We start from the raw sequence: 25,538 nt of genomic DNA, 5'->3' as shown, positions 1-25,538 counted from the left end.
TGTGGGCTCCTGAAGTGCCCGACATCCCCACAGAGCCCGTGCCGCTCCTGACGGCGACTGTCCTGACAGGGGAGGGTGGAGGAACCAGCTCCGGTTCCGCACAGTCAGGAAGCTCCTGCCCGGAGCGGGGGTGGCTGAGCCCCATCTCCCCCTCCGGGTGCAGCCCCAGCCGGTCAGCAGGGTTCCTCCCCCCATTCCCAAAGCTGCCCCACAGAAGCATCCACACACCAGCCCCAGATGTGCCAGGCAGCTGGGGATGGGCACGAGCTGACCAGTCACCCCCAGCCACGAGAGAACGCCGCAGGCTGGGCAGGCTCGCGGCTCCTGCCACCTCCGGACTCTTGCGCTTGCAGCAGCACGCCCGTATCACGGTCTCTGACCAGCTCAGCGGCGTCCCTACCCAAAGTGACTTTTTGCATAGTGCTGCTCTGCCCATCCCCGGGCACCGTGCCACGGCAGGCGGTCCCTGGCCCCCCCGCCAGCGGGGGCAGAGGGGAAACAGAGCCTCAGCGCCGGCAGCTTGGGGCCTGGGGACCGCTGCAGCCTCTTCTCTATGGCTTCCAACCCTGTCGCTGTCCTCTTCAACGGGACAAAACAGGCAGCAAGAGATAGCGCCCAAGACCAGAGCCTATCCCCGGGGACAGGGGACCACCAGCCCCTCTGCCCCCATGCCGTGACCTGCCTCTCGGTGCAGGCGGTACCTCACTCGCTCTTGTTCTCCCAGCGGTTGGCAGAAAACGGAAAGAGACGACTGCGAATTCACGGCTGTCCCTCCTCCTGCACCACAGCTTTTCTCCAAGCCCCAGCCGCTTTGGTCCGTGGGCTCCCTGCAGCCCGCAGAGCTGGTCCCGAGCCCGCCCCAGCCCGGGGCTAGCAAAGCTACCGGCGGGGCAGCAGCCACTCACACTCCTGCCCGAGTCTCTCTCCGGGCGTCTGGATGGGAAGTAGCGCTTGTGACACACACAGCAGCGGGAAGAGCAGCAGTCACGTCAGCGTGCAGCGAACACGGCATCGCTTACAAGGTGCAGCAGCAAGGTGTGCTGGGGACCGCCCCGCACAGCCTAGATGATATCCGTCTCCCTCTCTATGCCGACGTACTTCAGCGCGTCTGCCTGGCTGTACCTACAAGAGAGGAAAGTCACGGCTGCTGGAACCTCCTGCGCTCCCCGCAAACGTGCGCAGGGAAAGCGGGGTCAGCCCTGCGCCCGTCGCCAGCCCCAGGGTACCTGTAGTCAAAGAAGAGCTCCTCTCCCGCCTGGATGGCCCTCTTGGCAAAGATCCCTATCCGGTGGTCTCCGTTCACCATCACAACTGCAACCAGAGAGATGGCATCAGAGACGGGCGGCTCCAGCTCAAGGCCAGGGGATTCTCGCAGCGCTTTGGCCCTGCCTGGCCATCCGCCGGTCCCCGGGGCCACGCTGCCCTCGGTGCCCGAGCTCTGGCCACTCCCCGGGGAGCTCCGGCCGCTCTTGGCGGCAACGTCTCCTCCCAGGACAGGGCCGCCGCAGAGCGGAACGGGGCCCTCACCAGCAGGAGCGTGATTTGCTGCAGAGAAGAGGAGACTTTGCCCAGGTTTTTGAAGTTCTGCTGCTCCCCCGGGCTCAGGGCGACTGCAGACCCCGGAGAACCCGCTGCAATCCCAGAGCTGAGCAGGACCCCGGAGAACCTTCCCCCACCGAGATCTGACAGGGCAAGGATATCTCACCTTTGGCATAGCAATTGGGGTTCACCGAGTGATTAGCAAAGCGGATTTTATTTCCTTTGCGGGTGGCGTCGACGACAAAATCTGTTAAGAAAGAAAAAAAAAAAAAAAAAGAAGAAAACTGCGGTGTAAAGACAGGCATGCCGCTCTGGCAACAGACGGGCTGAGACTGCCCACCCAGCCACCAGCCCCCTGCCAGGAAGCCCAAGTCTCCTCCAGCCCTCGAAGCTGCAGGCGAGTTACCGTTGTTGAGGTTGAAGAGGAAGCTGGACATGTACTTGTCGTAGACCTTGCCTCGCCGGTCAGCTTCGTCCTGCGAAATGAGCTGGAGAAGGAGAATGGCCCCGAGAGACTCAGCACCTGAGGGCACCGCGAGGATCCCTGCGAGGAGCGGTGCTCCCCTTCCTCCTGGAAACACCCCCCCACCCACGGCAGGAGGTCCCCAGGGCTCCCCAGGAGGGGCAGAGACAGGAGCAGGGCTCACCCCTTCCACAACACGCTCCTTTGCGGTGTGGGGGCTGAGGGGCACTGAGATGGGTCCCCAAATCGTGCAAGATTCAATCTCTAGACCCGGTCAGAGCGAGCCATGGCCACGGCCGGGCTGGGGAAGGCACGCTGACCCGCCGGACCAGCGGCCACTGAACACAACCGGCCAGCAGCCCCAGCGTGGGCAGCAGCACTGACCTCGCCGCAGTACTCGGAGATGAACTCGTTCTTCTGCACAGACTCCTTGATGAAAGTCCCCCAGCCGGCAACATCCGACGGTGCCAGTAGCAAATGCTGGAGGCCAAGGTGAAGAGGAAACGGTTGCGGTCGGCAGGCCCACCACCCCCAGCACGCAGAGATCACCCCTGAGCATCGGGCATGCCAGAAAGCAGCAGAGAAGAGGTCTCCACCTCCCAGCGCAGCGGCACACGCCGGGGTTAGGGCAGTGCCCAGGAACGGCCGCGCTCTGCTGGCTGCCATGCTCCGAGTCCCAACGTCTCGGGGTCAAGTAACTCCGAGGAGCAAAGGGGAGCCAGCGTCTGTCCAGCATCCCCTCGTTTAAGGTGACACACAGCTCCCTGCGGAGCTGTAGCACCGTTACAGGTCGCAGCACCATTAGGCTGGAGCTGCACATACTCGACACCCACCGATGTGCACCTTTCTCTGAATTTTGGCCTTTTTCACAGGCAGTCCTGCCCTGACCAGCAGAATTCAAGACCTAACCTTTCCCTGCAGTCATTTTTACACTCCCTTCCTCACGTAATTCCCGTCTCCTGCTTTCCACACCCATAATCCATACTCCGGATGAAGTGCCGCAGAAGCCTGGGGCAGAGCAGCTTCTCCTCCAGACCTCCTCACCCGAGAGCTGCGGGCGGCTCGCTCACCCTCTCGCTGTTTATCCCCTCCACCCTGAGGCGGGGGTCTGGAGCCACGCTGCTGGCGGTACCTTTTTGAGACCTCGCTGGATGCTGCAGTTCTTGCAGGAGACCACCTTGCAGTCCCAGTGCTCGGAAGCCCCGCAGGTCAGGCAGAGGTCCGGATCGCACTCCCGCACGGCCAGGTAGCACGGGCACTGCTTGGTGTTGCACTGGGTTTTGCAGCGGCAGCCTGGGAAGCGGTTCTGACCTGCAGCGACACAGACCAGGGGTTTCGCACCAGGAGGTTTTTCAGCAGAGACAGGAGCCCCCAGACCTTCCTGCCCTCAAAAGTCACCAGGACGGCGCTCACTAAGGACACAAGGAGACGCGGTGAAGGAGAGGCAGCCCGGGCAACCGGGAGCTGGAAGCAAATCCCAGAAACGCTCTGGGTGCACGGGGGCTTTGAGCAGCGCTCACACCCAGAGAGCACAGACCATGCACAGGGTCCTTCCCAGGGAGGCTGTGGCTGCCCCATCCCTGGAGGTGTCCAAGTCCGGGCTGGATGAGGCTTGGAGCAGCCTGGGCTGGTGGGAGGTGTCCCTGCCCAGGGCAGGGGGTGGCACTGGATGATCTTTAAGGTCCCTTCCAACCTGAACCATTCTGTGATTCTCTGATTCCCACCTGCGTGGCTGGAGATCTGCCTCTTAGGACTCATTTTGTGCAATTTGAAAATAAACAAGTGGGATAACATAAGCGTAACAGATCAGTACAGAGAATGTTGGAGCCTGAGCTGGCTCCCTGTCTCTCTGTAGTCCTCCCAGCCACAAGCCGTGCTGTGACCCTGAACGAATCCACCCTCAGAAGCCCCACTGATGTGGGCAAGTGGGGTTACCTCCATTGCAGAGCTGGGAATGGAAGCCCAGAGAGGAAAAATAACCACGGCAGAGCAGCGACCCAACTCCCACCCTAACTGCTGGCCACAAACCCCGCTCCCAGGGAACCAGCAGCACCACCCGCGGTTGTTGATGCCGGAGGGAGACGCGCGGATGAGCGTTCCCTAACAAGAGCATGTAGCTCAGCTGCCGAGAGTCCCTGGGCAGCGCGGAACAGCTTCCCTTCGGCCTTCAGCAGGGCTGCTATTCAAACTGCCGCAGACGGACAGAGCAGCGAACGCCGGAATAAAGCAAGCCTCCGGCAAGCCCCAGCTGTGCCCCCCCCCGCCGGTCTGTGCCAGGAGACCTGGCCGCTCTCCCGCCCCACAGCCCCAGGTTTCTCCTTACAGTCAGGGTTGCACTGGCAGAACTTCTCGCAGAAATTCTGAGTCATGATGCAGGGGCAGGAGCTGTCACAGGGATGCTCGGGGTGGTCGCAGGGCTGGTAGTTGTACACCTGGGTAGGCGAATTATCTAGAACAAGAGGAGAAACGCCCGGATTAGAAGCTGCACGTTGCAGAAACGTTTAAAAGGAGCAGGGCCAGGGCCTCTGGAGCAGGGAAGGTGCCAGCTCCCCGTTTGCCTGCAGAGGGCAGGGAGCCCCGCAACTCCCATCGCGCAGCTCCCGCAGACCCACGGCTGCGGTTACCGACCCACGGACGTGTCTGCTCTGCCCCGATCGGCCCCGTCCGACAGCGGGGCTGCACGCCAAACCCCAGCCTGCCCTCTGGCTGGAGGCCGCCCGCACCGTACGCCTCAGCGGCGGCGAGAACTCCGTCCCGCGGGCGGGCGGGCGGCCACGCAAACCCGGCGCCACGCAGCCTCAGCAAACGCTACCTTTCTTCAGCTGGATTTTCCTGCAGTGCGCGGCCCAGAGCCTGGAAGAGAAGCAGAGAAGGTCTGAGGGGACGCACGGGATGCTGGCGGGGAGAGCCGGCCATCGCTTTTTTGGCACCGGCGGCCAGACGGAGACTCCAGCGAGGCCGTCTGGCTGCTTCATGCATTAATAACCACCAGCCGGCCGCGAAGCGGAGGAAGATGAGAAACGACACAGCTATAGCATTAGTTATTTAAGGGAAACGCTAGAGCCAGAATAATACGGGACACACCGGGATCAGCACACCAGAGCAGGTTGTACGCCGGGGAGCTGAGGCCATGGCTGCTGTCAGGATGGCGGTACGGCCCTGCAGCGCCCTGCCACCCTCCCCTCGGGCTGAGCCGGGGCCGCGGAGCCCCCAGCCGTGGCAGCAGCGCGGGGGGAGGCCGGGGGCAGCAGCCGGCCGGCAGCACGGGCAGCCCCCCGCGACAGCGGGACGTGCGCGCAGATGGGAGCCAGATGGGGATTACCAGGAATGTGCTGGCACAAAAAGCGGTGGATCTGGTTGCATTTTAAGAACAAAACAAGCTTGTCCAACACTTGCCTGTGCTTCCTTTTCTTCTTCTGGGATGGATTCATCAATTCGTTCGTTGGCAGTTTTGTTATAAGTGATTCTTTCACTGCAAACTGAAAGACCTACGAAAGAACAGAAGCGAAAAAGAGAATAAAGTTCAGTGTGCTCAAGTTGTTTTTATCTAAAGCATGAACAGGGAGCACAAGTAAACACACACGGGGGGTCCCAGGAGCAGTACGCGGGCAGTTCTGCCCCATTTCACGGGCCGCGGGTGCCATTGTCCCTCATGCCTGGGAAACAACAGCGCCCGGCTCAGACAAGGCTCTCCGGAGAGAGCCAACAGCACCGGGCACACGCGGGGCTGCAAAATAACAACACTGAACTGCACAGAGCGTTGATGCGACACATTCCTCCAGGCGGTGTGTGGCAGAGAAGGAAAAACAACCGACAAGCCGCTTCCGGGGCCTCCCTTCGCTCCCGCCCGCTCCCGGCACCCACCTGCTTGCAGGTCTTCGTCCCCAGCAGCCTGGCAATGGAGCAGAAGTTGTTGAAGTACGTCCCGTGGAAGACGCGGAAGAGCGACTCCTCGGCTCCCGTCCACTCGACGGGCTCCTGCGGCGTCTCCACGGCGAAGAGCTGGGAGGAGGCCGGGCTCAGCTTCTGCTTGGTGGGGGTCTGGCAGCGGGAGTTGGCCTCTGGCGGGGGGGAAAAGGCGGACGTCAGGCCGAGCACAACATGGCAGCGCACCCTCGCTGCTGCGGCTCCCGAGGGCAGTGGCCCCCGGGACACGCTGCCTCGACCGTCCCCGCACCTCATGGCAGTCCCACACCAGCTGGGATGGTGGCACTGGTCCCTCACAGCACCAGAGCCACCATGACACCTTCCCCCCACCAGGGATGGCCCAGGACAGAGATCCCTGACCAGGGCAGCAGCATCAGTGAGGCCCGAGGACGAGGAAGCTGCCCTCCCCTCTCGCACCTGAGAGGGGACCCAGACGTATGGGACCGCTCTGTCCCCCGGGACCTCATTCTGCCCCAGCCACCGCCACGTCCCCCAGCATGGCAGGAGCAGCTCGGTGCTCATCTGCGGCCCCAAGGAAGTGCTTGCCCCTGGCAGGTCCACGGACAGGCCTCCTTGCCCCATCCACTGCTCTGTGCCGTGCTGGGGACGGGTGGCCGACGGGCATTGCCGGCTGGGGACACCGTCCTCGGCACAGCCGGGCGAGGTGCTTGAAGCTGGGGGCTCATGGCTTTGCAGGTCCCAGCAAAGGTCTCTCTCGCAGCATGGAGGGCAGGACACGGCGTCCCGCGTGTTTGTTTAAGCCCAGCTGGAAACCCCGACTCCGTTTGCCTGCTCCGAGCTCCGCCGCGGGGAGCCACGGAGAGCCGCAGCTGCGCGGTGCCGCCGTCCTTACTGCTCACGGAGGAGAGGGGGGCCGGGCTGGCATCGTACCCGAGGAGCTGGAAGCCCACTCGTTGCCCGTGTCTCGGTCGCTGTCGCCCTCCCTGGTCTCGGCGACGGCGGAGGAGGCCGGGGCGTTTGAGCAAGAAGCGCCCACCATGTGGTGCCTGCGGCGGCGCCGGCCCGAGCACTTGGACCTGGGGTTGTGCAGCGCAGCGAACTCCTTGGCTCCTTCCTGCAATCAGAGCAGAAGACAAGGCGGGTGGCAGATGACCAGGGAACACAGAACGGCTTCTCCACAGACCCCGGGACAAGCCCTGCCACCACCCAGAGACGGCAGAAGACCTTCTTCACAGTCACTTCAACAAGTGCCAAGGCCCTGCCGGCTTTGCTTCCCTCTGCACCGCTGCCTGGTCGGGAGAGGCTCCCTGGCCTCTCCGCTCTGGTCCCCTTGCCCTGACAATGAATTTCTCCCTTGCCCTAGCCCTAGCCCTGCAGCTCCCCCGCACACCCCGTGTTGCAGCAGCCGACCAGCTCCGACCCCACCAAGCACCCTCTCTCCCCACCCGCAGCTCCGTCCCCGGCCACACAGCGAGGATACATTTCTGAAAAGACCATTTAAAAATATTTCAAGCTTTCTCCCCACCCGCTAGGTTCCTTCCTCAGCATTTTGAACCCGGGCTTCATTTTTCAAACACTGCACCAAGGTCCCGAGAAATCGCTCGTCGCCACAACTTCCCATCTGCTAGCTATGAAATTAGTCTTCGTTAGCGATTTGCTAAAACCTGGTAAGGTCTGTCTTTGGATTCATGCTCCCCCTGCATCCAGTGAGGATCGGAACTAATCCTGAAATACCATCACAAGTTGTGAAAAGGACCCGCAGGGTTCTGCAGAGCGGGATTTGGCCGGGCCACTTCTCTCGGGGTTTCAAAAGCAGCGACGCAGAAACCTACCAGCCAGAGGAAACAGTCTGCGCCGCAAGGATCTGGCTCGATCTTGGTCTCTCTATTCTTTCGTTTGTACACATTAGGAGTAGCATGAAAAGCTGAAAAAATAATAGTTATTTTTACTATTAGCATCCTCCGAGGGTCTCCCCCCGGCGCTGCAGGGGACAGGGGCAGGCGGCCGGAGCCCCAGCAGGGGCAGGAGATCGGGGCCAGCCCCGCTCCGACCCGCGACGGGACCCAGCAGCACCGGGACACGCTGGGGAAGGAGAGGCCATAGGAAAAAGATCCGCTTTCGGACTGAAAGAAAAAAGACCACATGATCTTAATGTTATATCTTTTAATAAATAATTCACTGGAAGGAGTCCTGTGACTTTCCAAAGAAGCCCTCAGACCTGGGAAACAGCAGGTCCAACAGCTACTCGGTATCCAAAAGGTTCTGGCAGGACAAACCGCAGGAACATGACTAAGGTGAAGCTGTAAGTTCCAGTGAGGCAACAAAACACAGGGGCATGTCCAGACTTTGGAAGCGAAACATTCAAGCCTTTCCCTGACGAGCTTCTGCAAAGCAAGAATAAAGTCTATTCGCGGCTGTGCTTCTGGCAGACGCTGCCAGGAGGCTCGAACGCGGCGTGCTGAGCAATGGTGAGAGAGGGGACGGCCACGCAGGTCGGGTTTTACCATCCGTTTTGAGCGGAGCCGTCTTTACAAAAAGGCTTCTGAGCACCCGTCAGCTCCCGAGGCCGCACGGAAGCTCCGGGCGGGCACCGCCCGGTAAAAACTGCGGCACAGACACTAAGCAAGGCGGACAGAGAATGAAGCACTGAGGAAAAATGAGGAGGAAAAAAAAGGGCTCTAGGGAAGCGTCCGGCCGAGACTGCACTTACGATGCAGAAAACAGTCGTATTTGAAGCATCGGCGGCAGAAGAGGGTGTGGAAGGAGTGCAGGGACTGCTCCCGCTGCACCGACTTGGCGCAGGGCCCGTCGATGTTGGGGGTGCACTGCGGCGGCAGCACGTTGGGGTCCGACACTTCCGTCAGCTCCCGGTACCTATTTGACAAACACAAACACCCGCAGATGTGCCTGCTTTTCCTAATCTGGGACATTTTACACGACTATGTTACTATCTGGGCCAGCAGGACTCCGGCCCAGGTAGCCTGAGGCCAAACTCAAGTTTCTAATGCTCAAAAATCGCTCTGCTGACGGTGCCTGCAGCCAACTGAGCTCTCCCTTCTGGTGAGAGCGCACTGCTGCCTCCTGACATACAGATGGCAATTGTTGCTACGAAAAAAACTGTTTGCAAGGGCACGTAGCGATAGGACGAGGGGCAACGGTTATAAACTAGAGCAGGGCAGGTTTAGATGAGCCATGAGGAAGAAGTTCTTTCCACTGAGGGTGGTGAGACACTGGCCCAGGTGGCCCAGAGAGGGGGTGGAGGCCCCATCCCTGGAGACATCCAAGGCCAGGCTGGATGAGGCTCTGAGCGACCTGATCCAGTTACAGATGTCCCTGCTCACTGCAGGGGGTTGGACTAGATGGCCTTTAGAGGTCCCTTCCCACCCAACCCATTCTGTGACTCTATGAAAGGTAAGAGACAAGCGGAGATCTTCTACCTCTCTTTCATGTCATCTGGGAAGCCGTATTCAGGAAACATGGAAGAAATAGCAGTGAATATCATGTCATTTGGAAACCGCTTCTTCGAACACTTCTTGTTACCTAAGGAAAAGAAGAGACACAATTCCTCCGTTAAGATGGAGGTGAACGTGTCTTTCCTTCCTCTACAGAGACCGATTCCACTCGCTGTTCAAGACCATATTCTAAGAGACAGAAATATAATCCCATATACAACGGATAAACCTTTTGTCCTGCAACCAGGCTAAAAAGCATTTCCAGATGCAGGACACTGCAACTTCCAGAGTAACCTAATGTCTTTCTGGAAGTACTAACAGTTCCTTCAGGACTATTACTATTTATTTTTACCAAGACAGGATTTGCAGACAACGCTTTTCTGGTCCTGGTATTTGTGCTACCCGTATCGCTACAAACCAAAGACGAAGATGGAAACTGCCAGTCAGCACTCCTAAGGTCACGCAGGACACACGGAATTCCCACAAACCAGAGCAACAAGAACTCCGGGTGGCACAGGAGAGGGAAGAGGGACACGAATACATGGAAAACGGGTCTGGAAGGGATTCGAAAAGGTCCGCCTCCCTGGCCGACAGCAGGGTCAGATCTACCTACAAACCTACTGACAGGCGCTTGCCAGACCGGCGCTTGGAGACCTCCGAGAGCAGAGATCCCGCAGCCTCCCCGGATAACACCCCGCCGCTTTGCTCATCTGACCATGAAATGGTTTTCCACATGACTCATCTGAATTCTTCCTCCCGACACTTTATGCCGGTGACTTCTTCCCCTGTCCACAAGGGACAGCGAGAACAACCCACGTCCCTTCTGCTTTCCGCTGCCGTACCAGAGCTCGCCCAGCCGGTCACCACCTCGGTGACACATCAGTGACCAGGAGCGGTGGCAGGAGAGCCGTGGGGCAGCTGCTCAGGTAGGGCAGGATGGAAACGTGACCAACGTAACCCCAGTTCCTGCGGCCAAACCCACCTTCCACCGCAATTCGCTTTCTTTTCCTTGTGACCGGCAGCTCCTCTTTCCCATCCTCCTGTTTAACCTCAGAATCATTGTGTCCTTCCTCTTCCTCGTCCGAGTACTGATTCAGGGCGTTCACTAGCTCCAGAAACACGGCATCGCTGATGAGGACCGACCCTGAAATCATTTCTGAAAACACAGAGAGATGTCAGCCCATTTGTGGGAATGCCATCGTCTTGCGCGCTCCTCATGGTGGTAAACCACAAGCCACCCACACGACGTCGTCAGCAACCAGAATCCCCCTCTCAGTTTTGTAGGGATAGGTGGGATTTTAACGCTAGAGAGCCACAAGAGTGGCGTTACATTTTTAGCAATCCCAGGACAGGCCATTCCAGACAGTTTCCCCTGCCTTCCTCCCCTCCCGGCAGAGTTTTACGATGGGGAAGGCAGCGCTGTAGGGAAAGGTGCTGCCTTTTCAGAAATGAAAAGGCTGATTAAAGCCTTAGCTGAAGGTCACAAGCGAAACGAGTTTGCCGAGCTCCTCCCGACCTCTAGCAGGTGTTCCAGCACCCCAGAGCCCCGTGAACAAGAGTTCCCGAGCTCCCCCCGGCCCAGAACAGAGCGGGGTATCAACAAGCAGGACCGTGTCCTTGCAAACCAGAGCAGAAGGAATGTTCCTGATGTTCTGCTCTAAGAGCTCCCACAGAACAGCTGGTTACTGCTGCCACCTTTTGACTTCTTAACTACTTTGAGAAGTCGTTTGCAAGAGACTGAGCGGGCAGTGCTGGCTGCTCCCGGCTTACCTTCCTCTCCGTGAACTTTCCCGTCATAGTTATTAATAAGCTCTTCGATGAAAGTTTCGTCTTCTTCCTTCACCTCGTCCCCCATGTAAGGGATATTGCACAGAACAGTTTCATCCTCCACCTGAAAAGAGACCAGATACAACTCCGAAAACCAGGGCGCCCCGATCCCCAGCCCCGCTGCGTCTCTGCGGCTGCTCCGCTCTCTCCGTCCCCGCGGATGGCACCGCTGCCCCCCTGGCCTGCAGCTTCCGACATCCCACCACTGACATCTCCCTGTTATCCCAGGCCAGCAGCACAGCTCTGACCCCTGAAAGCGCAACTGGCTTTAAAAAAAAAAAAAAAAAAAAAAAAAAAAAAAGAAGAGCTGTGCCTCCGAGGCTTACAGAAACTCAGGAACACGCACATCGCCAAGAATAATAAACAGCCAAAAACGCGTTGGAGAGATTGTGTTCGAGGCAGAGCAGAAACTGGAACAGCGAGAGGCAAACCGGTAACTCGCTCCCCGCAGGAACACAGCCAAAGTGAGGAGCGTTCTCGCGTTAGCCGCAGGAGCGAGGACATTGGACCTTCATTGCCATGGCACCACCGGCCGAGGGCTGGTGTCACGCTGCTCCCCAGGCTGCTGCGGGAGGCTCCGGAGAGCCCTGCAGGTGCGGGAAACACATCCACACCTCGCGCCAGGCAAAGAGCCAGGCCAGCCACACACCACCGGCTCGTCTGACAAATAATCTTCACCGCGGCACGCCAAAACCTGCGTTTACATCGCTCCCCGCACTACTACGATGGAGGAACCAACCCTCGGTAGCATCTTTACAACAAGACCAGCAGCGTAATCCAGTCACAAAGGAAAGGACCCGCCTAAGAATTAAAACCCTGCATTTAAAAGGGAAGAAAAGCCTTAAGAAAAAAAAAAACAAACCAAAAACCAAAAACGCCCCCCAAAAAAACATTTACACCTTGAATCCTGTGAAGTAATGGTGGCCCTATCAAGGGGCCAGGTGTAGAGGAGAGACTAGGTGGGTGAGACAGCGTGGATACACGGCTGTTTCACGGGATTCAACAAAACAAGCAACTAAAACAACACCTTCCGTCATCTCTCGAGCAGATATTGCTCAAAACAAGCGGGTTGAGGAAGGCGTAATCACCCCACGACCACGTAACCACCACACACCAATCGCAGCAAGACCTTCCGACGTACCATGAAATTCTGCTGAAGAGGGGACCAGGAGTACATGATGGGCACCAGCGCCACTGTGTTTAGGGTCCTCATGTACAGCGTCTGGCTCGGAAATCCTGGGAAAATGCTCTCAACAGTACACTGGAAAAGAGTTAACAAGAGGGGCAGTGAGGAAACCGCCCTCCAGGACACATGTGGTGAAGCCTTGTGATCACTTTTTGGGGCTCCTGCATAGGAAAAGCCTTTGGGGTGTTCCCCCCCCCGCCCATTTCTGCATCCCAGCAGGGTGCGAGGCACGGCCGGGCACTGACACAGGACAGCACACACAAAAACCGGCCCCTCGCAGCCCCCTGCGAAGCCAGTTCCAGCCCACACTTGCTGCCGCCGTGCCCTCTCCCCTCCAGACCTGCTTGAGGAAGGGGTGCCCGCTGACCGGCTTCATCAGCTGCACCGGCTGAACTCGGAGCTTCTTCCAGTCTTCGTTCAGGATTTGGGTCTTTTCATGCACCTTCGCAAAGTTGGCCACAAAGAGAGCCTGAAACGAGAGAAAGCGGCACTCAAAATTGAAGAAACCACGTTGAGAACACTAAAAAAAACCCTCCGGAGATTTTGTTTCAAGTATCAAAACGCATGCGAGGCAGAGCATTCCAAATCGATGATACTCGTTAGAAGGAATCCTAATTGAACTCAGCACTGGTACAAAACCGTGCTGAAAATCGACCCGACGGCCGGTGGCTTTTGACAGCTCCTGATCCCAGCCGCCCTCTCCCAAATCCTGCCGGCCCAGGAGAGCAGCGTCGGAGTGTCCGGGGACCCGCAAGCGTGGCGGGGGCTCTAGTGGGGGAGACACCACACGGAACGAGCGGAATGAGCCTCCTGCCGCGGCTCTGCACGAATCGGCCCCCGGATGCTGCCACGGCTCGGGGCTAAGGATGGAGCCGGGGAGAGGCAGGATCCCTTCCAACTCATCGAATCACAGAATCGCCCGGGTTGGAACGACCTTTCAGACCATCGACTCCAACCACCAACCTGACACTGACAAAAACCATCACTAAACCGTATCTCTAAGCGCCGCGTCTGCCCGGCTTTTAAATACCCCCAGGGATGGTGCCTCAACCCCTTCCCTGGGCAGCCTGTTCCGATGCTTGATGACCCTTTCAGTGTAAAAATTGTTCCTAATATCCATCCTAAACCTCCCCTGGTGCAACTTGAGGCCGTTTCCTCTTGTCCCATCGCCTGTTCCTTGGGAGAAGAGCCTGACCCCCCCTGGCTACACCCTCCTCTCAGGGGGTTGTAGAGAGCAAGAAGGTCTCCCCTCGGCCTCCTCTTCTCCAGGCTGAACGCCCCCAGCTCCCTCAGCCGCTCCTCGCAAGGCTTGCGCTCCAGATCTGTTCATCCCGCGTGCAGCTAAAACTCCGCTTATCGATTCCCGGGGCCCACCCGATCGATCGCGGCTCGAGCGAAGCCCTCGGGAGACGCCGGTCCTGCTCCCGCGACCACCACGTCCTCACCTTCGCGCCCATGTTCGCCTGGAACCTCTTCAGCTGCCGGAGACGCATGTATTCCGACTTGACTTTTCTTTTCCAGTAGATAATGCACTTCGACGTGGGAGGAGCGGCGATTTCCATTTTGCTATAAAAGCGCAGAAAGGACAAATACCGAGTGACGGGAGAGCTCCACGCTGTAAACAAGCGCTATTAGGAAAAACAACCCCTGCGGATTTTAAACGCGTCGCAGACTTTAACTGGGGGGAAAAAATAACTGCGTAAATCTCCTCTATTTACGGAACAACCACGGCTCAAAGCACCCTGACGAACCCGGGGGGGGAGGTTGGCCGGGTTCCTGGCCCCCCCAGCCCCCACCACCCCCTTGTGGGCAGCGACACGGACCCCCAGAAACCCCGGGGGGGGGGGGGGGGGGTCACCGTGTCCCCCGCCACACGCCGCCGGGGGGTACGTTGGCTCCCGCGCCGCCCCCCCCCCCACCGCCGCCGCCGCCGCCGCCGGGTTGGCAACGGGGCACCCCAGCGCCGGCCCCCCCCACCCGGAAAGGCACCCGGCGGCCGCTCCCTCCCCTCCCGGACCCTCCCCGGTTCCACGGGACCCCCCCGCGGTGATTCTCCCCCCCCCCCTCCTCGATCCCGCACTTACTCCTCGGCCATCGCGCCTGGGCGGGGGGGGAGGGGGGGGGGGGGGGGCCCAGGCCGCGCGCCCCTGCGCAGCCGCGCCACGCCCCGCTGAGGCCCCGCCCCCGAGGCCCCGCGGCCACGCCCCCTCCCGTATCCGCCTCCGCGCTGTGGGGCGGTCCCCAAGTCAGGCCACGCCCACTGCGCGCAGAGGCCACGCCCCCCTCGAGTACCCGCCTACGCGCTGCGGGGCGGGGCCAAATCAGACCACGCCCCTCTGCGCTGTGGCCGTGCCCCCTTCGCGGTGTGGCCCCGGCCCCGCCCCGGCGGGGGGGGTCCTGCGCGACCCCGGCCCGACCGGGACCGGTCGGGCCGGGGTCGCGCAGGACCCCCCTCGCCGGGGCGGGGCCGGGAAGGAAGCAGCACCGGTCCTGCCCCGTCCTTCCCCTCCGGTTTCCCCCCCCGGACGGGAGTTGGGGGCTCCGCGCTCCCGGGAGATCCGGGACACCGCGGGGGGCACACAAGCGGGGCCGGCCCGTGCCCGCCCCCCATCCCGCATCCCGCATCTGACGCCTTGGGAGCTTCGCTGAGTCAGCCCGGTGTGTCCCCATCTCCGCCACCCGGACCTTCCCGGGCATTGGTTCGGGAGGTGGCGGGGGGGGCGGACCGGGAGCGGGATAAATCCCCGGGCGCAGCCCCCAGCCCGGCAGTAGAGGTGCCGGGAGGATGTTCCGCGGGGCGCAGCTCTTCTGTTGCCTGCTCCTGCCTCTGCTCCAGCGGGGTAAGGGCAGCACGGACCCTCACCCCCCCACCACCCGGGGGGCGATCCTGGGGGTGGCGGCTGGGTGTGCACGGAGTTGTGGGGTCTGGAGGGTGTGGGGTCTGGAGGGACAGCGAGCCCCCGCGGGGTCCCTGGTCCGTTTCTCCCCTCCGTCCCAACGCGTCCGTGCTGGGCGGCAGCTCCCCCCGGTTCCTCTCAGCCTCCCCTCGGGGGATGCTCCAGGCAGGGTTTGCCCCCGGGGTCGGGGTTGGCTCAGAAACGGCTCTGCCCCAGTTGCTGCCCCCGCAGCCCTCCTGCTGCTCTTCCCTCCCCTCGGCCCGGTCCCCTCTGCTGTGCTCAGCTCACGCTGGGAGCAGGAGGGGTCCCTGGTGCGTTGGGACCACCCCGGTCCTTGCCCCAAAGCTGGCTGGGCTCCGAGGCTGGCACTGGCGGTGCAGCCCTGGCACCCCGTGTCTCCTTGCTGCAGGGTGCGGGGACACTGAGTATGGGGACCTTGAGGACGAAGGTAAGACCTTGGTGCCATTGTCCCAGAACAGCTCTGCCTGGGTGCTGCTGCTGGCAGAGGCGGTGTCCGCTCCCCTGGGGGACGGGGCCCGGCCCTCGCATGGTCCCATGGGCCCTGCCAACGCCGATGGCACCATCTGTCCTTCCAGGTCTCTACCTGTACCTGGACGAGGACGGTGAGTGGAGCTGCCCTCCTGCCACCCTGCCTGTCCTCCCCACAGCCCCGTGCGATCTCTGCAGGGGATGACAAAAGCCCAGGTCCCAGTTTGGGGTCCTGTGGGGCCCCGGCAGCCCCAGCGCGGGACCCCCAGGGCCATGTGTTGAGCTCCTGCATGGCCAATGGGGCGCCCAGCCCTCGCTGGGCAGAGCTGGGAGTTTTCCCCGGTGGTGTCCCCAAACAGCCCCCCGAACCTGGGCTCAGGAGAGAGCTGGGGGTTGGGTAGGATCCCAGGGTCTGGCCGGTGCTCTGCAGGACCACCGGAGGTGCTGGGGGGGCCAGCCCGCTGCCAGGACACCTACCAGGACTGGATTTCCCTCTACTGCTGGGCCCCCTTCCACGCCACCCTCATGGCCACCCCCGAGGGCAGCCGCTGCCGCTGGGACCAGATCAGCAGGTGGGTCGGTGTCACCCTGGCGGTGCCGAATGCACGCTCAGAGTGGGGCTGCTGCTGTGGATGTGTCACCGTCCCAGTGGGGCGGCCTGATGCCACGTCCCCACAGCACCTACAGCGAGCTCTCCGGCTGCACCCAGCTGCTGGCCCAGCTGCTCTCCTGCCCCTGGCCCGGCGCCGTCCTCGACGCCTTCTTCCTGCAGGTCCACGCCGAATACTTCACCAACTGCACGGGCACCGGGCCCCCTGGGCTGGACAGGCTGCCCCCCGGCATGGCCGTGGCTGCGGCTGTGGGGCTCAGCTGCCTCGTGCCCCTCGCAGCTGCCCTCACGCTCAGCAGAACCCGGAGAGGGGCTCAAACACCATCGGGCAGCTGCCCAGCCCCTGCCTGCCCCCGCGCCGGCGAGGGGCCCGCAACAGCCCCCGTCCCTCCCAGCCCTGGGAACTGATGAGCGGGACGAGGGTGAGGGGACAGGGCAGAGCAGGGACGGGGTTCTGGGTGTCCCTGGGGATGGAGTGGGTCCTGTGGCACGGGGGGAGGCTGGGCCCGGGGCTCTGGACCCCCGCATCTGCCCTGGGACGGGGAGCATCAGGAGAAGGGTCCCGGGTGGGTGGTCCCGACCCTACCGGGGCCAAGCCCCTTCTTCGGCACCCCGAGGTGGGGGCTGGCAGAGAGTGCCAGGGATGCCAGGCTGGGGAGGGGGAGCCTCAGGCCTTGGCTGGCAGCCACTGTCCCATCCCTGCCCATCCCATCCCATCCCTCCGGACGCCGGGAGGCTGCGCTGAGATCACTGGGTGTCTCCCTGGCAGAGGCTCCCGCCGCCCGGCCGGAGGCTCCAACAAAGAGCAGGACCAGGGGGCTCCCACCCTGTGGCCACTAGAGTGCCGGGGCCTGATGGCTTCCAGATGTGGCCACTGGCCCGTGAAAGGTCCTGCCGTGTGCCCTGGAGTGGTGGCTGCCCGTCCCAGGGAGCGTCGGGTGGCTCTGCCAGGATGCTGAAGCCCGGCAAGATCAACTTTCCGCAGCAGGGAGGGTCCCCCCGAGCCGAGCTCCATCGCGCTCCGACTCTCGCTCGGCGTCCCACGGGCCGGCTGTTAAAGGGAAAGCTTTGGGCTGGCGCTCTGCCCTGGGCCAGAGGTGAAACGAGCTCACCCGGCCTCAGCCCGGTCCTCGGGTGGGAACGCTGTGGGGTTGGGGTCGTCCCCGGTGGCGCTGCTGTGCGGGGGGACACGGCGCCAGGAGCGGGGGGCGCCGGCAGAGCCGGGCGGGCGCTGGGCTGGGCGATGCAGGAGGAAGGCGTCGGATGGAGGAGCGGAAACCTGGGCCAAGTCTCTGCCCTCTCCCCGCCACCCTGCCTCAGCCTTGCGGCTCCTGCTGCCGCCCTCCCTCCATGGCTGTGGGGCTGCCCCTGCGACACCGGCCATGGGGCAGGTGCCCCGGGGAGCCAGATCCCGGGGTGTCGCGGCCGTGGGTCCCCCCGCCGCCCCCGCGCCCGGGCGGCAGCGCCTGTCCGGGGACGTTACGCTTCCCCGTCCACTCCCCCCGGCTGCCGGGCTGCTTGCCCTCCACGCAGGAGACAAGGGATTTCACAACCCAGCCCAGACAGGATTAAAGAGAAATACACAAGTAAACAAATAGCGGTTTGGTAAAACTGGACGTGCTGCGCGGGGAGCGGAGCCTCCGGGCGGCCGGGTGAGGCGCGAGCTGCCCGGGCGATGCCCGCGGGGGCCGGCACCGCGCGGCGGGGTCCCGCCGGGAGAGCCGCGTTCGCGCAGCGCTGAGCAATCTCATTTTTCACACGTCTCCTGTAGTCAAACTGCCCCTGTCAGAGGAAAGGAGTTGCTTCCTGTTATTTCCATTGAAATACTTGTCCCGGTCGTTAGCCGGCAGGCTTTGGCAGGATGGCACGGCGCGCGCAGACGGGCTCCGGCCGCCTCTCCCGAGGGCTCCTGCTGCTCTGGGGTAAGTGCGGGGCGGCCCCGGGGCCGCGGCTGCCGGCGGCGGGAGGCTCTTTGCCTCGCACCACCCCGCACGCGGCCGCCCTCCTGCGCGTGGGGCCCGGGGACGGGGTCCCGGCTCAGCCCGGCCCGCCGCCCACCCCGCCATGGGGCCAGCCTGGCAGCACCGGGGGTGGCCATCGCCCGTGTGGCCAGGGGCAGGCGGGCACCGGGCGCTGCGGGGCGTCCCCCACCACGCTCATCCCCCATCCTCCCGCAAATGGCCCACGGGAAGGGCTGGGGAGCCCTGCGAAGCCCCGGGCTGGGACAGAGAGGGGCTGGACGGGGCCGTCGGGGACAGGGAGCGGGACTGGGCAGGCTGCCCTTGCCGCAGCCATGGTGCCAGCCCGGCCGTGCCCGAGCTCCGCAGGAGCGGCCCTGGCAGGGCCCAGCGGGGTGGTTCACCACGCGACCGGCATCGCTGCCCCACGGCGTGGACCCTCAGCGAAGGGTGGAATATGGACGGGGTGGTTTTCTTGGGCCGTGGGGCTCCGGTGGGCCAGGCAGCGGGCAAGCGGCCAGAGGGGTGGAGGCGGTGCATGGCGGTCTGCGCTGGGTGTGGGCAGATGGCGGGCGGAGGGGCTCTCCGGCAGTGCTGCGCCACGGCCAGCGCTTCCTCTTCCTGCCCTGGCCCCGTCCGGCTGCACTGCAGCCACCCGGGACAATGGGGTGGCCCCCGCGATGGCTCCCCACAGGTGGGGGGGGGCACACTCCACGGTCCCCACACAGCCCCTCCGAGCCCGTGGGCAGCTGCCCGAAGCCTGGATGCCCCCTGCCCACACCCTGCCCATACGGGGGGCTGGATGCCCCGGCCCCAGCGTACCGGGCTCTGGCCAGGACAGTTCCCCACACCCTGGCCGCCGGCTCCAGCAGCCCCCGAGGGACACCTGGCAGCATTTCCCTCCTGCAGACCCCAGCCTCCGGCGGGGCAGCTCCCCCGCCAGCGCCTGTCCCCCTCTGACCCTGTCCCCTCCCCTCCACAGCGCTCCTGGGGACCGGGCTCTGCCAGGCGGGCGCCGAGCCGGAGGGCTTCAACCAGGACGCCAGGACGAGCCCACCCGTGGCCGTGTTCAACTGGACGGCCCAGCTCGTGGGTGAGTGCTGGGACTCAGCAAGAGCTGGGCAGTGCCGCGGTGCCGACAGTGCCCTGGACGGGGCCAGCTCTGCGCTGCAGTGTGACCCCCCCCGGCTTTCCCCTGGCTGCTCGTCCTCTGTCTGTCCCCAAAATAGCCGGGCTGTGCCGTGGAGACCTCCCTGGCACTGGGCATAGTGGGGGCAGCCGGCAGCAGCCTGCCCTCCTGCTGGACATTGTCCCGGGGCTGCTGGGGGATCCAGCCCCCCACCATGCCGGTGTCCCCCCCGCTGGCCTGGGCACAGGTCCGGGCGCTGGGTGCTGGGTGTCTGGCAGGGAGCCTGTGCTCAGCGCCTGTCCCCCGCAGAGGAGACGTACACCAACATCACGCAGAAGTGCTGGGAGTTCTTCGTTGACCTGATGAGGAACGTGACGGCGTCGGAGCTGTGCGAGTGGAAAGTCATCAGCAGGTACGGGGCGGATGCAGAACCCTCCCGGGCAGTGCTGCAGGGACGCAGGGGCGGGCTGTGACAGGCTCTGGGGACATCCTCAACTTGGGGAAGCCGCGTGTGGGGAGCCTTTGATGGGGGCATTCCCTCCGTCCCCAGGGACATACAAGCGGAGCAGCTCCCAAGACAGTGAAAGTGTTTGATCAGGGAAAAGCCCCCGGGCTGTGCCAACGGGCCACCAGCTCTTGAGGAACCCAGGGCCACCTCCAGAAGCTCCTGCTGGGTGCAGAGCAAGCCCTGGGCTGTCCGGAGGGGTGCTGCTGTGCCACGGGGGTGGCTCCCCCGGGGGGTCCACCATCCCCATGCCCTCCTAGCACCCCGCATCTTTCTCCCCCAGGCCCTACAGCTTGCTCCAGGCCTGCCTGGAGGGCTGGGCTGACCACCTGCGCTACGGCTACCCCAACGCCCTGGCGGAGCAGTACATCTTCCAGAGCCACCACCGTTACTTCCACAACTGCACCCTGGAGCACCAGGTTTACTTCGACCCTCCCGAGGACGTCCTGCTGGCCATGATCATCGCCCCCATCTGCCTCATCCCTTTCCTGGTCACTTTGGTCATCTGGCGCAGCAAGGATGGCAAAGCTCAGCCCTAACAATCCACGCTTGGGTGGTCTGCCCGTCGCAGGCAGCGGGGCAGGGTGGCCAGACCACGGGGCAGTGGCAGACCTGTGGGTCCTGCCCCCTTTTCCCGGCTCAGCCCCACGGATGGGGAATTAAAGGCTTTTTCCCCCCAAAACGTGCTGCTGTTTCTGCTGCGGCTCCGCGCCCCGCGGGGACCTGGGCGGGGGGGCGTGGCTCCGCGGGGGGGCGTGGCTTAGCTATGTGGGTGGGGCTTGGTGTGGTGGGCGTGGCTTGGTGGCGACGCGGCTTCGCGGCGGGGGCGTGGCTTAGTGTGGTGGGCGGGCGGGGCTAATAGAGGGCGTGGTTTAGCGAGATGGGTGGGAATGTGGGAGTGGTTTGGCGTGTGGGCGTGGCTCGGCGGAGGGCGGGGTTACGTAGGGGTGTGTGGCCTGGCGGAGGGCGGGCCGGAAGCGGAATGGGGCGGGCCGGAAGCGGACCGGAAGCGGGGCGGAAGACGGCGGCGGCGGCAGCGGTTCCGGTGGCGGCGATGAGTTTCGCGTGGCCCTGGCAGTATAGCTTCCCGCCGTTCTTCACGTGAGCGCGGGCAGGGGACGGCGCCGGGGCGGGTGGTGCGGGACGGGACGCGCGGGGCTGAGGTTAGGCCGAGTTGGGTCCGCCGGGTCCCTCCGCGGAGCCGCCCGGTCCCGGCGCGGCCGCTGAGCGGAGCCTTACCGCCTCGCCTCCCCCGTAGGCTGCAGCCCAACTGCGAGACGCGGCAGAAGCAGCTCTCGGCCTGGTGCGCGCTGGCGCTGGCCTACAGCCAGCGGCACCGGCTGCCCGCCATGACGGTGCGGGAGGCCCAGGACAGCCCGCTCTTCACCAACCGCCGCCTGCAGCGTATCCTTTGGGGCCCGGCCCCGCTGCCTTCCCGTCCCCTCCCTCCCTGTCCCGTTCGGCCACCGCCTCCTTAACACGCGCCCAGGGAAGCTCCCGCTGGAGTCCATCCAGGTGGTGTTGGAGGAGCTCCGCAAGAACGGTGGGTGCCCTTCGTCTGTCCGTTCATCTGTCCCGCGGCCCCCGTAGCTAGGGGCGCAGGGAGGGTGTGAGCTGCTGGACAGCCTCCCTCCCGGTGCCAGTAGCCGGCTCCTGGGGCTCTGTAGCCCGGCCAGCGGGTGTGGGCCGTGCCACTGCTTTGGCAGGGCCCCTGGCTCCCCGGGGTGGGTGAGGCTGTGGGGGGAAGAGGGGGCTCCAAAGAGAAATGAATTTCTGTAAATGTAGCGGTATTTATGAAGTTGGCACGAGCGGCCGCGTGGTGGGCAGAGGTGGGGACCTGAAGCTGCCGGTGGGCGCAATGTCCAGCCCGCGTCCTGAAATCGGCGGGTTTGGTTGTTACTGCAGACTCGCGCTCTGATTAAATGCCTTCTCCCTGTTGATTTTAGGGAACCTGGAATGGTTAGATAAGAACAAAACCAGTTTTCTGATCATGTGGAGGAGACCAGAAGAATGGGGAAAGCTCATCTATCAGTGGGTGAGAATGCAGAAGCTCCTGGTCCCTGAACGGGCTTTCTGTGTCCGAGAGGACAGGGGATATTGGCTGCGCTTTGTGAAGAAGACCGCTGTAATATTTTTCTCTTGCTTCCTCACTGCTTTTACCTTTCTTCTTCCTTTTCTCTCTGTTGTAGAGAAGCGTAGAGATGTTACAGCTTTTCACTTGCTGTAAGATGCAGTTTGAGCAGTGGACGCAGTCGTCCCCTCCCACTGCAGCTGGCTGTTCCCTGTGAGGACAGAGCAGCGTTGCTGCGTTGCCTTCATATGGCAGAGTCCTTGTTGCGAAACGCGTGGGCAGAAAGAGCAGAGGGTCAGGGAAAGCGACCATCTTAGTTTCCTCAGTCGTCATTTCTTGACTCTCCAGTGCCCCAGAGCATTTCCAGAGTATTTTTGCTCATTGAGTGCTGTCTACGTTCCATTTCACTTGCACTGGAATGTACGAGAGATCACGCCGAGGATGTTAAATCACACAGGTGAGATTTGCTGTATTGCTTTTATGTTTCCAGGTGTCGAAGAACGGCTTGACCAACTCTGTATTCACGCTGTATGAACTGACCAGTGGAGATGACACAGAGAACGAAGGTAATGTCATATGTTATGTTCCGGAGCAGGTTTTCAGAGCTCACCTGATTTGAGCGTGTAGACGGTTGATTGTCAGATCATGGTTTTGTAGATTAAATATTTTAAGATTGCTTATGCAAGCTCACACCAACCGCCACTGGCAAATGCTGCTCTGAAGGCTTTTTTACCACTTTGTGTGAGCATCTCCCTTTGTTATCACTGTTTGCATTTTAAACCTTCCCCCACCCCACAAGCCTCCCTAGTGCGCAGCTCTTATCTGGCGTGAGGTGCGGGGTGTTTTGGTTTTATGCCTGGCTTCTGCACTGCCTTTGAGACTGCTGTGACTCATTCCCTTGTCTGTCGACCTTCAGGCTTTGTTCCTGATGCAGCAACGTAGTGATGAGTCTGTCAGTGTAGCCGTGACTCTGGATTTGCCGTAGTGTTGTGGCGCTGGAGTCTGAAAGGTGCTCTTCAGAGCCCTCTGTCTCACTGCCACCGGTCCCTGGACTTTGTAAGCCTCTCTGTTTCCTGATGTGATTTATTTTTTTCGTTTCTGTTGATGGGGATCTCTGTCCTTCCCTAGAGTTCCACGGCTTGGATGAGACCATGCTGCTCCGTGCCCTGCAAGCCTTGCAGCAAGAGCACAAGGCTGAAATTATCACGCTGGACGATGGCCGAGGTGTGAAGTTCTTCTGATAGGAGCCCCCTCCCCTCCACTCCGGCTGCTGAAACAGTTCTCGCTGTGAAGGTTCGCTCTCCTGGCCTGGTTTCAAGCCGTGACCGCAAGCAGCTGCGTACTCGGGATTTCTTGGGGCAAGGACAATCTGCGAAGCCTTCCAAAGACGTGACTTGTTAGAAATATTCAGAGGTCCTCTGTCTGTCTTTTCTCCCTGTTGATTGTGTTTGAGAGGCTAAAGCTGCTCTAGGCGCTTCTGAGAGGGACCACCCAGAAGTGAAATAATTGGGCTGCTGCTGCTCATCCCCGTTCCTGCGAAGAACACAACGTGGTCTCTTCAGCTGCCTGGTCAAGCTTGGCCTCAAAGGGCACCTCCTTCCCTCCCGCCAGCCGTGTGCTCGGGCTCTGCAGCCCCCGCGGCTTTGCCAGGCAGGGTGAGAGCGAGCACAAGGAACTTGCTGTCGCTGCTGTGCCGTAGAAGCCCTCAATGGCAGAATATGTGCTTGCTGTGAAGCAGGCTGTGCAGCGGGGTGGGGGTGGATGCCAAGGAACTAATTTGAAGTAATTAAAATGAGATGTATTTATAGAGCAGCCCGGGTGTTTTCGTCTATCTCCAGTTTTCCATCAGAAACAAAACAGAGCAGTGTACCAGATTCTTGCCCTTCAGCCGCGTTTCCTCACTGCACCAGATGAGCACAGCCGCGTGCCGGGGGGAGGCTGGCCCTGCCGAGCCACCCCCCACCCCAGTGGGAAGCAGCAGCGCAGGTGCTTTTTTTCCACATGCCGGAGCTACGGACTGTGTGGGCCCTTACTGCCTGTCTTCGGGGCAACCTTTGATTTCATTTGCCATCTGCAGTCTGCTGAAAGCTAATGGGTTCGCTGCCGAGGTGGCGGGGTAAGCTCCGTGCAACAGCGGCTGGTAGAGGGTATGACTAAGTTTTTAGATTCTGGGTGCCGATAAGGAAGTACCCAGCTTGTCAGAAACCACGAGCTGGCTACAAAGACCCGGTAAATCTTTAACGGCTGGCTGGGGCAGCTGGACGGCTGTACCGGGCAAGGATTGCGCTTGCCTTGCCCGTTCTTTGCCCGAGCATTTGGTGCTTGTTGCGGGCAGAGGAGGGGGATGCTGCGCTGGAGCGACCTTTGATTGGACCCGGCGTGGTCGTTCTCGGGACCCGCCGAGCGCACAGCGCCCGCTCCCCGGCACGCTCCGTCCATCTGTGCTCAGCCGGCGCTGAACAGCACGTCCTGCCCTGGGAGGAGAACTCGGCACTGGTTCAGCTGCCGCGCTGCTGACACCCCTCATCGACGGTAGGTAATGTTCAGTGTAAGACAAGATGACGGAGTCCAGGCTGAGTTTGTGGGGGCGTAAAATTTAAGTATTTCCTTTTTGTAGCGGGAGCCCATTGACCTGAACTCGGCGGGATGAACTCGGGCTTGATCTGGGCACGTAGCTCTGGAGCTGCGGCTGGAGGCTGGTGACCAGGGTTCCTCTGTGCCGGTGACAGCAGTGCCATGGAGGAATTCGTTTGATGCTGAATAACGAGCCTTTAGCAGCCAGGCCTGGGATGTTTATATTCCTTGCTCTCTGTAGATGTGCTGCTGACCTCTCGGCATTGTGTTCCGAGTTGCATGTGCTGTATGTAACCTGGCTGTCCTTCAGTGAGTCTGTATTCTTAATTAAATTTGCTCCCTTCTTAGGAAATGGCTGATGTGACATTAGATAAGCCTAAAACCAGCCTTTTTCTTTCCAAGGCGCTCCTGGCAGTGATTCACTGGTCTTTTTTCAGCTTCCTACTTAGTTGCTTAATTAGTGAGAGGAGGAGGAAGAGTACGTCCCCTCCTTCAGAATGGACGTGGTGTAAAATTCCTTTTTCCACACGCTCTCGGCTGGTTACAAAAGGTCACATCCTTGTGGGACCCGCTCCCTGGGCCGGGCACTCGGCTCTGCCACGGCCGCCGCAGCAAGGTGCTGGCAGACGCTGCCGTGGGATGGTGCCGATGATGGAAGAGCTGCTGGTGCTGCCGCCCTGGAGGGAGCAGATGTTCCCTGGTTGGGGACGGGGCGCGTTGGAGCTCGCGGTGATGTGAGCTCCTGCTGGCAGGGGAAACAGAACCTTTTAATTGTCCCCTGAAACCGGCTTCCTTATCTTTATTCAGTGCTTCATAGCATTTGATGGTGTAATCGTGGGATTGGGACACCAGAGCCAGCCTGGAGACGCTGTGTGAAGCTGCTCCGGTGCGGCAGCCCTCGGGTGCTGGGTAGAAATGAGGAGTCGTAATTAGACCGCTCGGAGGGAGAG

At 61.7% G+C, this 25,538-nt stretch overlaps 4 protein-coding genes across 10 annotated transcripts; 3 read left to right on the top strand and 1 right to left on the bottom strand.

Annotated features, from left to right (window-relative positions):
• Positions 1-982: 982 nt before the first annotated feature.
• Positions 983-14,475, bottom strand: EZH1 (enhancer of zeste 1 polycomb repressive complex 2 subunit). Its single transcript, XM_054224570.1, has 20 exons — positions 14,440-14,475; positions 13,801-13,921; positions 12,696-12,824; positions 12,311-12,430; positions 11,113-11,233; positions 10,325-10,498; positions 9,328-9,430; positions 8,601-8,764; positions 7,723-7,814; positions 6,821-7,004; positions 5,867-6,063; positions 5,399-5,490; positions 4,815-4,855; positions 4,326-4,451; positions 3,135-3,313; positions 2,387-2,482; positions 1,946-2,027; positions 1,706-1,786; positions 1,227-1,311; positions 983-1,122 (listed from the first exon to the last, which is right to left on the bottom strand). Exons 1-20 carry the CDS (start codon positions 14,448-14,450, stop codon positions 1,062-1,064), a joined length of 2,259 nt encoding a protein of 752 aa, XP_054080545.1. The 5' UTR covers positions 14,451-14,475; the 3' UTR covers positions 983-1,061.
• Positions 14,476-14,824: 349 nt separating this feature from the next.
• LOC128919420 (translation initiation factor IF-2-like) lies at positions 14,825-17,921 on the top strand. 5 transcript variants are annotated; one of them, XM_054224747.1, is made up of 5 exons: positions 14,825-15,195; positions 15,598-15,700; positions 15,849-15,875; positions 16,172-16,313; positions 16,451-17,921. In XM_054224747.1, exons 2-5 carry the CDS (start codon positions 15,680-15,682, stop codon positions 17,308-17,310), a joined length of 1,050 nt encoding a protein of 349 aa, XP_054080722.1. In that variant the 5' UTR covers positions 14,825-15,195; positions 15,598-15,679; the 3' UTR covers positions 17,311-17,921. The 5 variants fall into 5 exon arrangements, with proteins under 5 accessions (XP_054080722.1, XP_054080721.1, XP_054080719.1 ...); XM_054224746.1 differs by having other exon boundaries at positions 15,662-15,700; positions 16,172-17,921; XM_054224744.1 differs by having other exon boundaries at positions 15,662-15,700; positions 15,849-17,921.
• A 154-nt stretch (positions 17,922-18,075) lies between these two features.
• On the top strand, positions 18,076-20,625 carry RAMP2 (receptor activity modifying protein 2). Its single transcript, XM_054224749.1, has 4 exons — positions 18,076-18,273; positions 19,292-19,402; positions 19,748-19,850; positions 20,227-20,625. The coding sequence occupies exons 1-4, from the start codon at positions 18,213-18,215 to the stop codon at positions 20,480-20,482; spliced, it is 531 nt and encodes a 176-aa protein (XP_054080724.1). The 5' UTR covers positions 18,076-18,212; the 3' UTR covers positions 20,483-20,625.
• Positions 20,626-20,893: 268 nt separating this feature from the next.
• On the top strand, positions 20,894-24,940 carry VPS25 (vacuolar protein sorting 25 homolog). 3 transcript variants are annotated; one of them, XM_054224568.1, is made up of 7 exons: positions 20,894-21,044; positions 21,202-21,347; positions 21,433-21,486; positions 21,890-21,978; positions 22,505-22,580; positions 23,143-24,546; positions 24,632-24,940. In XM_054224568.1, exons 1-6 carry the CDS (start codon positions 20,926-20,928, stop codon positions 23,253-23,255), a joined length of 597 nt encoding a protein of 198 aa, XP_054080543.1. In that variant the 5' UTR covers positions 20,894-20,925; the 3' UTR covers positions 23,256-24,546; positions 24,632-24,940. The 3 variants fall into 3 exon arrangements, with proteins under 3 accessions (XP_054080543.1, XP_054080541.1, XP_054080542.1); XM_054224566.1 differs by having other exon boundaries at positions 21,890-22,068; XM_054224567.1 differs by having other exon boundaries at positions 21,890-22,068; positions 23,143-24,940.
• The last annotated feature ends 598 nt before the right edge of the window (positions 24,941-25,538 follow it).

Source organism: Rissa tridactyla, chromosome 19 (assembly GCF_028500815.1).
Source record: "Rissa tridactyla isolate bRisTri1 chromosome 19, bRisTri1.patW.cur.20221130, whole genome shotgun sequence".
Taxonomy (NCBI): Eukaryota; Metazoa; Chordata; class Aves; order Charadriiformes; family Laridae; genus Rissa; species Rissa tridactyla.
Note: the sequence above shows the minus strand (reverse complement) of the source record. Positions and strands in the feature narration are given on the sequence as shown.

Excerpts from the sequence above, each read along its gene's own strand:
- RAMP2 (XM_054224749.1), top strand. The coding sequence starts at position 18,213 with ATGGCACGGCGCGCGCAGACGGGCTCCGGCCGCCTCTCCCGAGGGCTC. Across the intron at positions 19,403-19,747 it reads CTGGACGGCCCAGCTCGTGG|AGGAGACGTACACCAACATC; the intron begins GTGAGTGCTGGG and ends TGTCCCCCGCAG. Across the intron at positions 19,851-20,226 it reads GAGTGGAAAGTCATCAGCAG|GCCCTACAGCTTGCTCCAGG; the intron begins GTACGGGGCGGA and ends TTTCTCCCCCAG.
- LOC128919420 (XM_054224744.1), top strand. The coding sequence starts at position 16,039 with ATGGGGCGCCCAGCCCTCGCTGGGCAGAGCTGGGAGTTTTCCCCGGTG.
- EZH1 (XM_054224570.1), bottom strand. Across the intron at positions 12,825-13,800 it reads AGGCGAACATGGGCGCGAAG|GCTCTCTTTGTGGCCAACTT; the intron begins GTGAGGACGTGG and ends CTCTCGTTTCAG. Across the intron at positions 1,312-1,705 it reads CCCCAATTGCTATGCCAAAG|TTGTGATGGTGAACGGAGAC; the intron begins GTGAGATATCCT and ends CTCTGGTTGCAG.
- VPS25 (XM_054224566.1), top strand. The coding sequence starts at position 20,926 with ATGGGGCGGGCCGGAAGCGGACCGGAAGCGGGGCGGAAGACGGCGGCG. Across the intron at positions 21,487-21,889 it reads GGAGGAGCTCCGCAAGAACG|GGAACCTGGAATGGTTAGAT; the intron begins GTGGGTGCCCTT and ends TGTTGATTTTAG. Across the intron at positions 22,069-22,504 it reads GCTTTGTGAAGAAGACCGCT|GTGTCGAAGAACGGCTTGAC; the intron begins GTAATATTTTTC and ends TTATGTTTCCAG.